The 12,865-nt window shown below is 41.4% G+C and overlaps 1 protein-coding gene across 1 annotated transcript in view; it reads left to right on the top strand.

Moving 5' to 3' along the window:
• pde5ab (phosphodiesterase 5A, cGMP-specific, b) overlaps positions 1-12,865 on the top strand; it is a gene marked incomplete at its 5' end in the record, with an annotated part of 76,335 nt that overhangs the window by 22,148 nt on the left and 41,322 nt on the right. Inside the window, 4 exon segments of the mRNA XM_014017476.1 lie at positions 662-733; positions 1,146-1,235; positions 1,506-1,643; positions 11,373-11,440. Of these exon segments, the coding sequence (XP_013872930.1) occupies positions 662-733; positions 1,146-1,235; positions 1,506-1,643; positions 11,373-11,440 (368 nt within the window).

Here is a 12,865-nt window from a genome sequence, read left to right as displayed (position 1 = left end):
ACACTGCAAGATGGCGTAGCAGTGTTCTCATCCAGTGTCAGGAGGTCTTTTGTGTCCACAAATACACTGGCTGGCCAAAATAAAARGGTTCACACACTAATATTTTGCTGACTGCCTTTATCTTTGATTACAGCACACATTAACTGTGGCATTGTTTCTATAAGGTTCTGCAGTGTCTCAAGATTTATTTCCATCCAGTGTTGCTTTAATATTTCACCAAGATCTTCCATTGATGATGGTAGAGTCTGACCTTCTCCAGCACATCCCAAAGATTCTCAATGGACTCTGTGGAGCCAATCCATGTGTGAAAATGATGTCTCATGCTCCCTGAACCACGCTTTCACAATCCAGCCCCATGAATCCTGGCATTGTCATCTTAGAATATGGTCGTGCCATCAGGAAGAAACAATCCATTGATGGAATAACCTGGTCATTCAGTATATTCAAGTAGTCAGTTGACCTCATTCTTTGAACTCATACTGTTGCTGAATCTAGACCTGACCAACTGCAGCAACCCCACATCATAGGACTTAGGTGGCCAAATGTTTTTGGTCAGGCAGTGCATATTCAATTATGAAAACTGGTGCTCATCATGAATACTGTACATACATTGCTGTAACTGTAATCCCCCCATGTTGATTTACTGATCTCYTCACTGTAGGTTGTTGGAGTGGCTCAGGCTATCAACAAGAAATGTGGAGAGGACAGTGCCTTCACAGAGCAGGATGAAAAGGTTAGCACATTTTCCTGTTTTCATTMCAGAAACTTTAAARTGACCCTTAGTTTTGGACCAAAGACAACAAAACCTRGTAATCAAGTGTTGGATTAAACACCAGCTCAGCATAACCCAAAACTAACATGGTGTAGCTCAGTCAGTTTTAGAGATATTAAACTAAAGTTTGATGTGGTAGTAGCTGAGAGTCCTTCATAGCACCATACTATGAGTATGACATCTTTATGGATTAGACTGAAAAGTTTGTTCAGATATYACAGTTGTCACTCTGTCATTTCTCAACATCTGATGTAGGCGGTTCAGAAGAAAGACTAGGCCTTTACAGTKGTTGTTGCATCAGTTGATTCTTTTTTTCTGTCCTCTTTCTTTTTCCTACACAACTCTCAGATATTGTCATTCTCCTCCCTGACAGGACTTTTCAGCCTATTTGGCTTTTTCAGGCATCGTCCTGCACAACGCACAGCTGTACGAGACGTCACAGCTGGAGAACAGACGCAATCAGGTGCGTGGGATTGTTTCCTTGGTTTGGTTTGAGTGTGTGCAGGTACAGGTCTATGTTTGGTAATGTGTGTGTGTGTGTGTGTGTGTGTGTGTGTGTGTGTGTGTGGCCTGTGCATGTGTCCTCCTTCCTTTGTGCCTGCCTGCTGCCTGCCTACTGTAGGCCGAGGGAATCACTATGCCTACTACGCCTATCGGCANTGTGTGTGTGTGTGTGTGTGTGTGTGTGTGTGTGTGTGTGTGTGTGTGTGTGTGTGTGTGTGTGTGTGTGCAGGTACTGTTAGACCTGGCCAGTCTGATCTTTGAGGAGCAGCAGTGTCTGGAGGTTTTACTGCGGAGGATCGCAGGAACTATCCTCTCCTTCATGCAGGCCCAGGCTTGCACTGTCTTCATTGCTGATGATGACTCAATGGTAAACACACAAACAAACATACATACACACACACACACACACACGTTTGTTTGTCTATCCTCAAGGGGACTTTGCATTGACTTCCATTCATTTACCGGTCCGTTGATCTGTATTACTGGATTGGACATGGCCCATTAGCCGCTATAGCTAGTGACGTGCCTTTACAATGCATTGAGTCATGTTGACAAAAAGATACAGTTCCAATGTGGGATGCTTGTCAATCTGTCACTAAAATATTTGTAGCACCGTTATTTCTTTTCTCATTTCTATTAAGTATCTCTTAAAGCTGAGACAATTGCCAGTGTTGTGATATGTAAAAATAAGTCGTTTCCCAAGAGATAAATTTATAAGCAGTCTYTGAACTTTTCATTATAGGTTTTGCTAATGCATTTATTGTGGAAACTATCAGACATTGACACTATTTGACCCACAGTTTGAACAGCTCAAAATGTTCTTTGTTTGGAAATCTAATGTGTAGAAAGCTGACATTTTTTAAATGCAATCTATTTTTATCTGTCCTCTTTTTAAAATAATGACAAAATCATCTGCATTTAAGTTTCATTTGGCTTCATTAATATTCAGTTTGAACAAGCTGAACAGAGAATCTACATCAGCATTGCCTTTGCTTTGGTTATTCTGAGCTCAGTTAGGAGGGGAAATCCGCCTCGTAGCGTTTGTGCATTGTTTTGAAAGAAATGCAGTTCCACGTTATCCTTTTTGGACAAGCCAAGGCAGCGCTCGAATTACATATGAGTCCTCTTCCCACTCCAGGTGAAAATAATAAGTTTTTGTTTGCTTGTTAGTTTGTTTTTTGTTCATTTTTTTCAGCCTCTCTGCTATGTTGTGAACACGTGACCTTAAAGTCTCACGAGACCGTGTTCGGAGTGCTGTTTCACAGCACCCAAAACTCGCGAGACTACATCTGTGAGAATACAAGCGCGTTGCTGGAATGTGTTACTTAAACTCCTCCCATCTCCACTGCTTCTGCCGGAGTTAGAATGAAGCTCAGCAAGCGGACATGTCACCTTGCTCTAACAGCTCACGAGCCAGCTCGTCAGCTGTTAGAGCAAGGTTGCGCTTCGTGGGCGTCTGGGAACCAGCTGGCGGGCGACCGGTTGGGCACCCCTGATATAGAATAATTTGTTGAAACAGAAAATCTGTTTTTAACTGGGTTCACACGACATAAGGTTGTGAAAATAAATCTAGCATAACTTACCTACTTCCTACATCTCTGCCTATTTTTAAATAATAATAATTTTAATGACTTGTGAAATGTGATACCTTATAAATCTTGTGATCTTGTTGTCATAGTGTTGACAATTAAAAGCAAAACATTGTGCCTTTTTTTGATATTCTTTACATGACTGCTGCATTTCATTTTCACCACCATCCATGGATGTTCCTGAGTCCCGACTCAGTGCATTGTAATGGCACATGTGCAGCATGGTCATAAGTCATGTGATGTCCAGTCCAGTAATACAGATCAATGTACCGGTCATTTCTACAGACCTAACCATGACCCCTATGACTAAACCTAACCTCACAGGTACATACCTGACTCTAAACCTAACCTCACAGGTACATACCTGACTCTAAACCTAACCTCACAGGTACATACCTGACACTAAACCTAAACTAAACTCAAATCATACCTTAGTCCTAACCGAACCCCTGACCCACCAATGGGGTCAAAATGTCCTCATAAGGATAGTAGACTGTCAAATTATGTTTGACTGTGTTATGTTTGCTCAGCACAAGGATAGACACATAGGAACACATGCACAAAGTTTGTGTTTCTATCATTTTCAGAAAACACTGGTGTGGTTAAAAACACAAGCAGTGGTCTGAAGATGGATCACACGAATAAGTTTGAATGAAATTAGCTGGACCGTGAATATGAAGACTCTCTGTGCCCTCAGGGCTCAACAAATCATTTCCTCATTGAGTTTCATTACAACACATGATGGATGAGCTATCAGCAGGGCTCAGGTCAATGCTAAATATATACCTAATGCATAAAAGCCACTTCTGGGTCATAACTGGCTGTGAATACTGGTCAAGAACAAAAACATGATCTGTCACTGGTGACATCCCTCTTCAACAGTTTTTTTAATGCAGACACATAAAATTGTTGGTGATAATTTAGGACTCCCAGTTTGGTCTCATCAGTCTCAGAAAGTTTTCTCTGAAACTTTGGTTCTTGTCAGCTCAAGTCCTGTGTTGTTATTGTTGTTTTTCTTCCAGTAGCAGATCCTCCTGGATCACTTATTTTGCTCATTCTGGTTTAAAATGTGACTGCTGGTTAGAGAGTGAGCTTGAAGTTCAGCTTGAATCAGTTTAGATCAGTGTTTTTCAACCCTGGTCCTCAGGGCACACTGCCCTGCATGTCTTAGATGTTTCCCTGCTTCAACACAGCTGATTTCAAATGATAACTGATTAGCAGGCTTTTGTTGAACTGCGTTCATCTGAATCAGGTGTGTTGAAGCAGGGAAACTTCTAAAACATGCAGGGCAGTGTGCCTTGAGGACCAGGATTGGAAAACACTGGTTAAGATGGTTTCTTKAGATCTTTTTCTACCATCTATCGGTCTGATCAACCTGGGGCTGCAGTTCCTCTTGCGTCCACCTCCTGTCATGCTACGTGTCAAGCATTCTACATACTGCACTGACTGGTCATGTGACCAAGTTTAACTGGTTAGGTTAACCATCATATTAACCAGCTTATGGTAAAAGTAATGAACTGAACTCAGGCTGTTTGACTACATTATTTTTGCATATAATTGAAAAGTCAGCAGGTTTTTGGTGAAGATGAATGAACCAGCTCTACGTTCATCTAACTTCTATCATTTATAAGCAGAGGCAGCAGGTTCATTTCAGACAGGTGCTGTAATTCATGTCAGAGAGAGAACATGAGCTGATGATGCTGCCTCTGGGTATACAGACGAGTGCTGAATAATTAATGAAAAAGTGGCYCAAAGTGTTGGGGGAGCCTCTCTTAGAGGAGCTGTGAGCATTCATTCCCAAACGTAAAAAACAAAAGAAAGGAACAAAAGCTTTGAGTTGTAAATACGCCTGTTGTAAAAACAAATTTTACTGGACTTTAAATTGTCTCCAAAACTATTGTGAAAAACAATTATGTAATTTGAAGACCATTTTAAAGGCACAGTGTGTAGGATTTGTTGTTTTCAACGACATCTAGTGGTTGAGTGGTCGAATCATCCTCCCTGGTCCTCCCCCCACCCCCACCCCCCGCTTCCAAACGCAAAGGAGTTTCTACGGTGTCTCTCAGGTGTCAAAAACCTTTGATAATTCCAACCGCGATGTCTACCAGCAGCTTCAGGGCTAGTGAGGGAGACATGAAGAAAACAAACAAGCAGATAAAGGAAAATTGACTTTATTTTGATTTGTCATGCAATTGACTTGTTGCTTACAGACCTAGTTGTAAAGAAAATACTAGTTATTATCAGGGTGAAACATGTAAATGTACAGTAACTTTAAGCTATCAGATCCATGGAACAGTGGGCCAGATCTTTAATGTAAAGTTGCTACAAATGAGTTTGAATGTCCAGTCAATGGATCTAGAAAAGATATGATTGTGTTCCCCAGGACATTTTGTTGAGGGTGCTTGAGGATTATGTGGTGACAGGGTCACTGTCTGGTTCCTGTATACCAACAGTTAGAGCTGACTCTGCTGACACAGCTGTCCTCTGTCTCAGATTGTCACAAAGACAAGATCCCAAGGTGAAGATGTCTGGTTTTAGACCCTTGCGGTTTCATTTGTGCTTTTTGTGAACAATCTAGTTTTGTTGGTGTCTTCTGTGCCTGACTTCCAGCATGCACTGGGGTGGAATTTCCTGAAATTGGTCTTGCAAAAGTAGTGCCAGTACTGTGCACAGACAACTGATTGACTCTTACCTGAACCTAAATTTTGCAGAGTTATAAATGTCCACTCTTACAGAGTTCGGTTTGTGCCTTTTGGGCTTCTTTGGAAATGATTATTGGAGAGGTTCTGATGAGGTGTAAAGAACCAAGCCTACTCTGCAACAGGTCAAAACTGCAGGCAATCAGTGCCTGTAACTTTAGAGTTACACTGAGCGTGGGGTCTGAGTCATGGTAAATGGTAAATGACCTGTACTTATATAGTACCTTTCTATCCAACCAAGATACTCAAAGCTCTTTACAATCTGTGTCCTCATTTAACCATTCATTCAGCACTCTACTATACTCTACAAAGCTAAGATGTACAAATCAGTTTATTGAGACTAATCAGTGTTTTAAATCACATTCATATACTATGGGACAATCAATGGGAGAATCAAACAACCAACTCTCTGATTAGAGGATGACTCCTTTAACCCGATCATCATCTAAGGGAATAAAGGTTTGTTTGGACTTGTCTTCTCCTGAGACACAGCTAGGCTGAAAAATGGAAATAAACCCTCCAAACACCTACAAATGAACTGTCACACAGAGAGCGCAAGTGATAGACGAGCCTCATTTCCCTGGTAACTCTGAGCAGAATCACATTACAGCAGAAACACACATTGTGGCTCAGCACGCTGCTTTTGTAGCTACAGCATTGGTAAATACCACCTCCCTGCTGTTAATGAACAGGAGATGATTGTTTCATCAACTATTTTTTTTCCTATAAACATAATCACTGCTCTAAATTATAAAACAATTAATTACAACTTTTGCCAGTATTAGGGCAGCTGATTATTCTACAGTTTCCAGTATAGAAAATCAGATAAATATCTTTGGGATTCAATACAAGTGATGAGGCATCGATCAGTTAGGATAGCACTGCTTCTAAAAAATTCTAAAACCAAATGCTTTAAAGAAAATCTTTACTAATACCTAATTTAAATAAAGTTATCACTTTTTTTACCTTCTGTATAACGTAGTACAGTACAGTAGTACACATATATTGCAGTTCTGTACATTATAGTACCTTGGTACTGGGGTCACAGTTTCAGTGGTCATTGGAGCACTTGGTGCTTTGACCCCCAAACTGGAAGAGTGGTTCCAACAGGTCCCAGGAACAACCTCAGTGGTTCCAACAGGTCCCAGGAACAACCTCAGTGGTTCCAACAGGTCCCAGGAACAACCTCAGAGGTTTCTGTCCAGAAAAGTGTTGTTCATAGATGGTCATTTGGACCTATTACTGTACAGGTATATTGTTTTGACCAATCCATGTACTGTTGTATCTCAGTTTTCCTGCTGAGAAATTTGATATAAGAACTAAAAAATCTGTTAATGTAGATGGCTAGTACAAGAAGATGAACCATGGTACAACAGTGGTAGATGGGCTGTGCACAATGCAGCCACTCCAGGCGAGGGCTTGGTAGGGACAGACTATAGTGTCCGACCGAAGTCAGATGCCTTGGTCCCGCGAAGGCCAACGTACGTCCATCGCAACTTCCCAAAGCAGGCGAAGACAGAGGGGTGGTCAAGATCTGTGCCACTGCAGCCTGAGATGAGCGCTGTTGCAGCCTCCTCCAGTGCAATCTCCAGGTTGACGATGACGGGCCGTGCACCATGTGGCCTCCCTGGGCGAGGGCTTGGTAGCAACAGACTGGTGCCCGAGGAGGCCAACTTGTGTCCATGGCCGCTTCCTGAGGCCAATGTTGTGGAAGGGGAAAGGACTGCTGTTGCAGCTTCCTAAGGCTGGCAATGTGGAGGCAAAAAGGCGGTCCATGCACAAAGGTGCTTACCTCCCCAGTTGTTGATCAGGGCCGCGCACTATTGTTCAACATTACTATGTGCTAAATGACAAATCATGTTCAAATTGAACAGCAACACTAAACACACAACACATCACTTAACGTCACCACCATCTGCAGACTTGTGAGGAGCAATAGGGACAGAAGTTTCCTTCAGCTGAAAGTCCTTGGGCAAATCCTGCTYTACGCTGTTTGTAGTTTTCAAGGGAGTCCATGGTGAAATTATTTACACAAACTACAACTTTCTTTGGCAATATCGCAGGGATATAWCCATCAAAAATAAAATTAGGCCATGCATCTCTGTTCTCTGTGACTGTTGTAAAAACAGCAGCATTAAAGTGGACCTTCCTGTAATGGAGTGGGCGGAGTCTCCACTTGGGTTACCAGGTGAGGGGCTGTGCTCTTTTATGGATTGCTAGGTTATCCGGATAGAGACGTAACAGTCCGTGGGTTTTTAAAACATTTCATTTACTGACACTAACAAAACATAGATATTGTCAAAAAACGGCTGGGAGTATTATTTTGGTGCTTGGACTTTTTCTGGAAGCAGACCCAAATTGAAGCATAAAAACATGTAAAAAGTTAATTTTGCTTAATAGGCACCCTTTAAAGAAAATTATAGTCTGCAGAAATGTGTCCTCTATTAGTAAAAAGTACTATAAAACAGCTGGAATAGTAAAAAAAAGTAAATGTTGTACATCTTTCCACACTTGATTCCATATAAGCTGTATAAATCCTGTTGTCCCCTTCATGACCTGGCAGTCACCAGTTTGACTGGCTCGTCCACTATTTCTCTTTTATACTTTTTTTAAATAAACATTTACTCTGCAGTTTATCCCCAAGACTTTTACTGGCCTTCTCTTAACAGTCATCAGTATACAGGTGTCAGCCTTACATGTCTGTAGTTTGTCAAATGGAACTTACAGGTATGTGGATTTCAACTAAACATTTTCTCCAGGAAAGGGGTGTTCATGTAGGAAATCTAAGAAACAATACTGTTAACACTGACTGTAGCAACAATGACAGTTTGTCCACATTGGCTCACTTCATTTGTGTGTGTGTCAGTTTGGAAACAGTGCTGTGTGTGTTTGTGTTTACTGTGTGATCTACAGGGCATTCATTGGACTTATTTGCACATGTTTTGCATGGGAAAGATTAGATGTGTATATACATCTATTATTTTACTGTAGATTGTATTTCAGGCCTCTTGATCTCATTGGGGTATTAATCTGGTTAAAAAAGGAAACAATCACAGTGGTAATTTCCACTGGCGTGCATTAGTTTGACATGTGCTTATATGTGTGCAGAATATAGAACAGAAGAGTCCTCTATTTGTTAAGAAACTCACCAAACAAACCTCATTGTTGGGATCTGCAGTGCACGTGTGAGATCTGTAATGCACAAGTGTGTTCTGCGATGGGTTTAGTTTGATACATCTGGATTTTTGTGTGTACGCCGTTTTCTGGATTTGACCGAACGTCAGGTTTCAGTAAGAAATTCATGCAAGTCTTTGTACATGAGGCCCCTGGACCAGAGTTTGTGAAAACAACACACAACAGCCGCTAAGGCTGTAACATTGCAACCCACCTCTGTCCAAACAGGCACAATTTATTCTGTATGTGGCTTCTAAAAATACTGTAATTGTGTCCACCCCCACACCTCTTATGAAGTTTACTAAATTTACATAGCACAACCCCCCCCCCCCCCAACTCTTAGCGAGCCCAAGGTTTGGCCCGGTGCTGGAGGTGCCTCCTGAGGAATCACCAACTGAAAGACACTCCTCTAACTAAATGCCTGCTCACAGGGCTCTCATGCTACAGAGGTTAGAGACCAGGGTCCGTATTTATCAAACTTCTTAGAATTATTCTTAAGAATGCTGCGTGTTCTTAAGTGTAAACAAATTCTTAGTTAAAAGTTGAGAGTAAAAGTCAGTTATCAAGTGTCTCAGTCTTACTTTAAGTGAAGTGTAGGAGTAATTCTTAAGTGTCAGACTTACAGCTGATTTGTGACACCTGGCTGTGCCGCAAAGCTGAGCCTGGATGACGTCATTAGAAAAAAAACCCCGACATGAACCAATCACTGCAATGAATGAATGATGCATGAAAATTGTAAAGCGTCTTTCAGGGTCTCAAAAAGCACTATATAAGACTAATGTCTTATTATTATTATTATTATTATTATTTTTTTTTTTTTTTATTATTATTAAATGTCAAGATAAAACTGTGAAAATCCTAAGATAAGTTCACTTTCAACACATTAATGTTGTCACCTTGTACTAATAGTCTGTAAATTACATAAAATGTCCTCATTTGCATCATGAGAACAGACGAAAATCTCTTTTTTTAAAATCAAAAACARAGCAGCATTAAAGTTTTTTTTAATGTCTCAAAGCCTGAGGAAATGTTAAACTGCTCCCTCCTGTCCGCAGACAACACACAGYGACACGCACACAACCCCGCTCCATCCTTAACAGCTTGGTACGAGAGGAGCACTCCCCCACCCTGCGCTTTAATATATTAAGCAAAAAACTGTGGGGGGGGGGGGGGGGTCCGCATGTACTCACTAGCTGAGTATATTTGATATTTTCTCCAAAAGCAAAAGCCACACACAACTATCCGCCTTTTAGTCCAATGTTATGTACACTGTTTTTTTTATTTTTGTACCTTTCTTTCTTTTGTATTACCTTTATGACTGAGAATAACACTCAGGTGGGGAGGAGGACAGCTGTAATCTCTGTCTCCTCAGTTCATCTCAGACCCCTAGTGGTAACTCTGAACCACTGAAGAGTCCTCTGGAGCAGTCTGAACTTTTCGGGAGAGTAAGAGTGATTRTTAGACTTAAGAATTTTCATAACTGGCACTTACACTTAAGTCTGAGAGTAGGAGCAAYTCTKAGAAATTTTCAGCACTTAAGTCTAAAATCCACTCAGAAGTTTGATAAATATGGGCCCTGAACTAAAGAATAACTCAGGAAACCTAAACCTTGCTATAGGATTTATCAAAAAGGAAAGTCTTCAGTCTAATCTTAAAAGTAGACAGAGTGACAGCCTCACAGACAGAAACTGGAAGTTAGTTCCACAAGAGAGGAGCTTGATAACTGAAAGCTCTGCCTCCCATTCTACTTTTAGAAACTGGAGGAACCACAAGTAAACCTGCAGTCTGAGAGTGAAGTGCTCTGTTAGGAAAGTATGGYACAATAAGATGTTTAATATATGATGGAGCTTGGTTGTTGAGAGATTTGTATGTTAGGAGTAATATTTTAAATTCTATTCTGAATTTGACAGGGAGCCAGTGGAGAGAAGCTAAAACTGGAGAAATATGATCTCTCCTTCCAACTCTCATTAAAACTCTAGCAGCAGCATTTTGGATTAACTGAAGACTTCTTAAAYAGTTTTTTGGATGTCCAGATAATAAGACAGGAAGTGACAAATGTGCTGCTGATTGTTGGACCTCAGTGTGTGTTTTTGTCACATAACATTTTGTCTGAAACCTCCACAGATAAACTGTCCCAGTCCTTTTTTAACTTTTCCTCTCAGCCAGAGAAGCCAGTAAACGTTACAACACTGTTGCCTTCTTTTTCTGCTAAAACAGCTTCATTGGCTTCGTCTCCTTAGATCAAGCTGAACTACAGAGCGGGGGGTTCATCCTGTCCTTACAAATGAAACAATGTTGCTTTGTGAGAGCAGGTTGAGAGAAAACACATCCTGATAAGATAGACAAGTCAAAGGAGTGCTTCAGGCAAAGATTGATAAATTCAAATCTTCTGTTCACGTTWAGAAGCTGTTTCAGGCGGCATGCAGCAGCACGGCTGAACTGTGTGTGAGAGTCCGGCCTTGTTTTAATAACTTCATTGGATGGAACAAGGAAAGTGGTCAGAACACAGAGAACCTTTTTCTGATTTTAAAATAGACCGAAGCAGAACTTGGGCCCCACAGTCTCTAACTGGAGCTGAAGGCGTAAGATCAGTTAAAGGCTCATTAAATAAACCTGCTTACCTTGTTTTTACAGAACTCCTTCTCCAGTGTCTTTCACATGGAATACGAGGAGCTGACTGAAGTCCTTGATGCCCCTAAAAGGTAAGAGGATCCCCTCAGCTGATTAAATGAAAAGGCCCATAGATTAGCTTTGTGGCTGTTTCCYCTGCTTATTGCTGCTAATGTTTCCTTCAGTTTGCAAACCAGGCTGTTCCCTCAGAGGCCTTTAGAGGACTTGACTTTAACAGACAAGGATTAATCATCGTCATATGGAGAGAGGAAGAAAAGGGCACTGTAAGGCTGTCTTTTGCAGGAAATGGGAGCAGGGTGGGGTGCACCATTCGCTGGTCTCTTTGCCCGCACCATAACTTTTTTTGTCAATATGCAGAAGTTTGTTTTGAACGTTTCAGCTTTGTGTCCATATTTTTATTTACAACCGCTATTCCGATGACGTTGGGACGTTAAAATAAAAACAGAGTCTGAGGGTTTCTGTGTGCTGAGTGAAAGAAAGCAGACTGATGCTGAGGGTTCTCTCCTACAGCCAGCGTTCACCGCACTTTCTCCTGATCTAATAAGTCTCTGTGAGGAGTAGTAGAACTGAACCTCTCCAACTGGGCCAGAGAGGGAGGGGATGTTAGCTTTTGACTGGCTGGAACCACAGGAGAGTTTTTATAGAGGAATTAACCTCCGGCTGCAGCTTCCCAAAGAACCCGGCATCTGTTCCACCAACAGCAGGAAGTTCAGCCAAGCAGAACCAATGTGGATCCGGCTCGCAGGAACGGCAGCCGGAGCGTGTCAAGTAGACAAAGTGGGACAATTAAACCGTGCTGGATACAGAGTTTGTGCTTCTACACAGAAAACCATAGATTCACAGTCACGTACTTCTCTTCYGCCTCGTTTAACTCCATCACTGGAGCACGGGATGGAAACGTGGATTTGGAGAATTTGAGAGCTGAAACTAAATTTGCTTCTTGTGCAGGTATCTGATGTGTGAGCTGCCTCAGCAGCCTGAAGCCTTTAATGTCCAGAAGTCTTTGATGAGTTACATTCTACTTTGCTAAACAAAGAGTCACAACTTGGATAACATTTCCAAGATGGTGARGTCTCAGAGATTCACAGAAACTGAAAACTAATGCCAAGGTTATTTCTTTATTGGAGATAAGGTTTCTTTTATTTCACAGGATGTTGTATTGTATACTGTATGCTGTATTACAGTGCTCTCATTCAGCTGAGAGGAGGAGGAGCTACGAGGTGGTTAGGGTTGTTATTGGTCTGTTAGGTTTCAAAACATACATCTTGGGTTTGGGATTGACGGTCCACTGTAGCTTCAGTTTCACACTAATATAAAGTAAAGGTATCTGAATGACACACACACACTATGTTGGTTTTTAAACAAGGCTACCAAGAAACCAGCCACTGTACATAAGACCTCTGTACAAGTTTCATTTTTGTAAAATCCACTTTGACCAAAACATGTGTTTTGTATTTGACACGCTTTCTAACAATCCTTTTCTGTCTCACACACAC

Source organism: Austrofundulus limnaeus, unplaced genomic scaffold (genome assembly GCF_001266775.1).
Source record: "Austrofundulus limnaeus strain Quisiro unplaced genomic scaffold, Austrofundulus_limnaeus-1.0 Scaffold169, whole genome shotgun sequence".
Lineage (NCBI taxonomy): Eukaryota > Metazoa > Chordata > Actinopteri > Cyprinodontiformes > Rivulidae > Austrofundulus > Austrofundulus limnaeus.
This window is presented reverse-complemented; position numbering and strand designations above follow the sequence as displayed.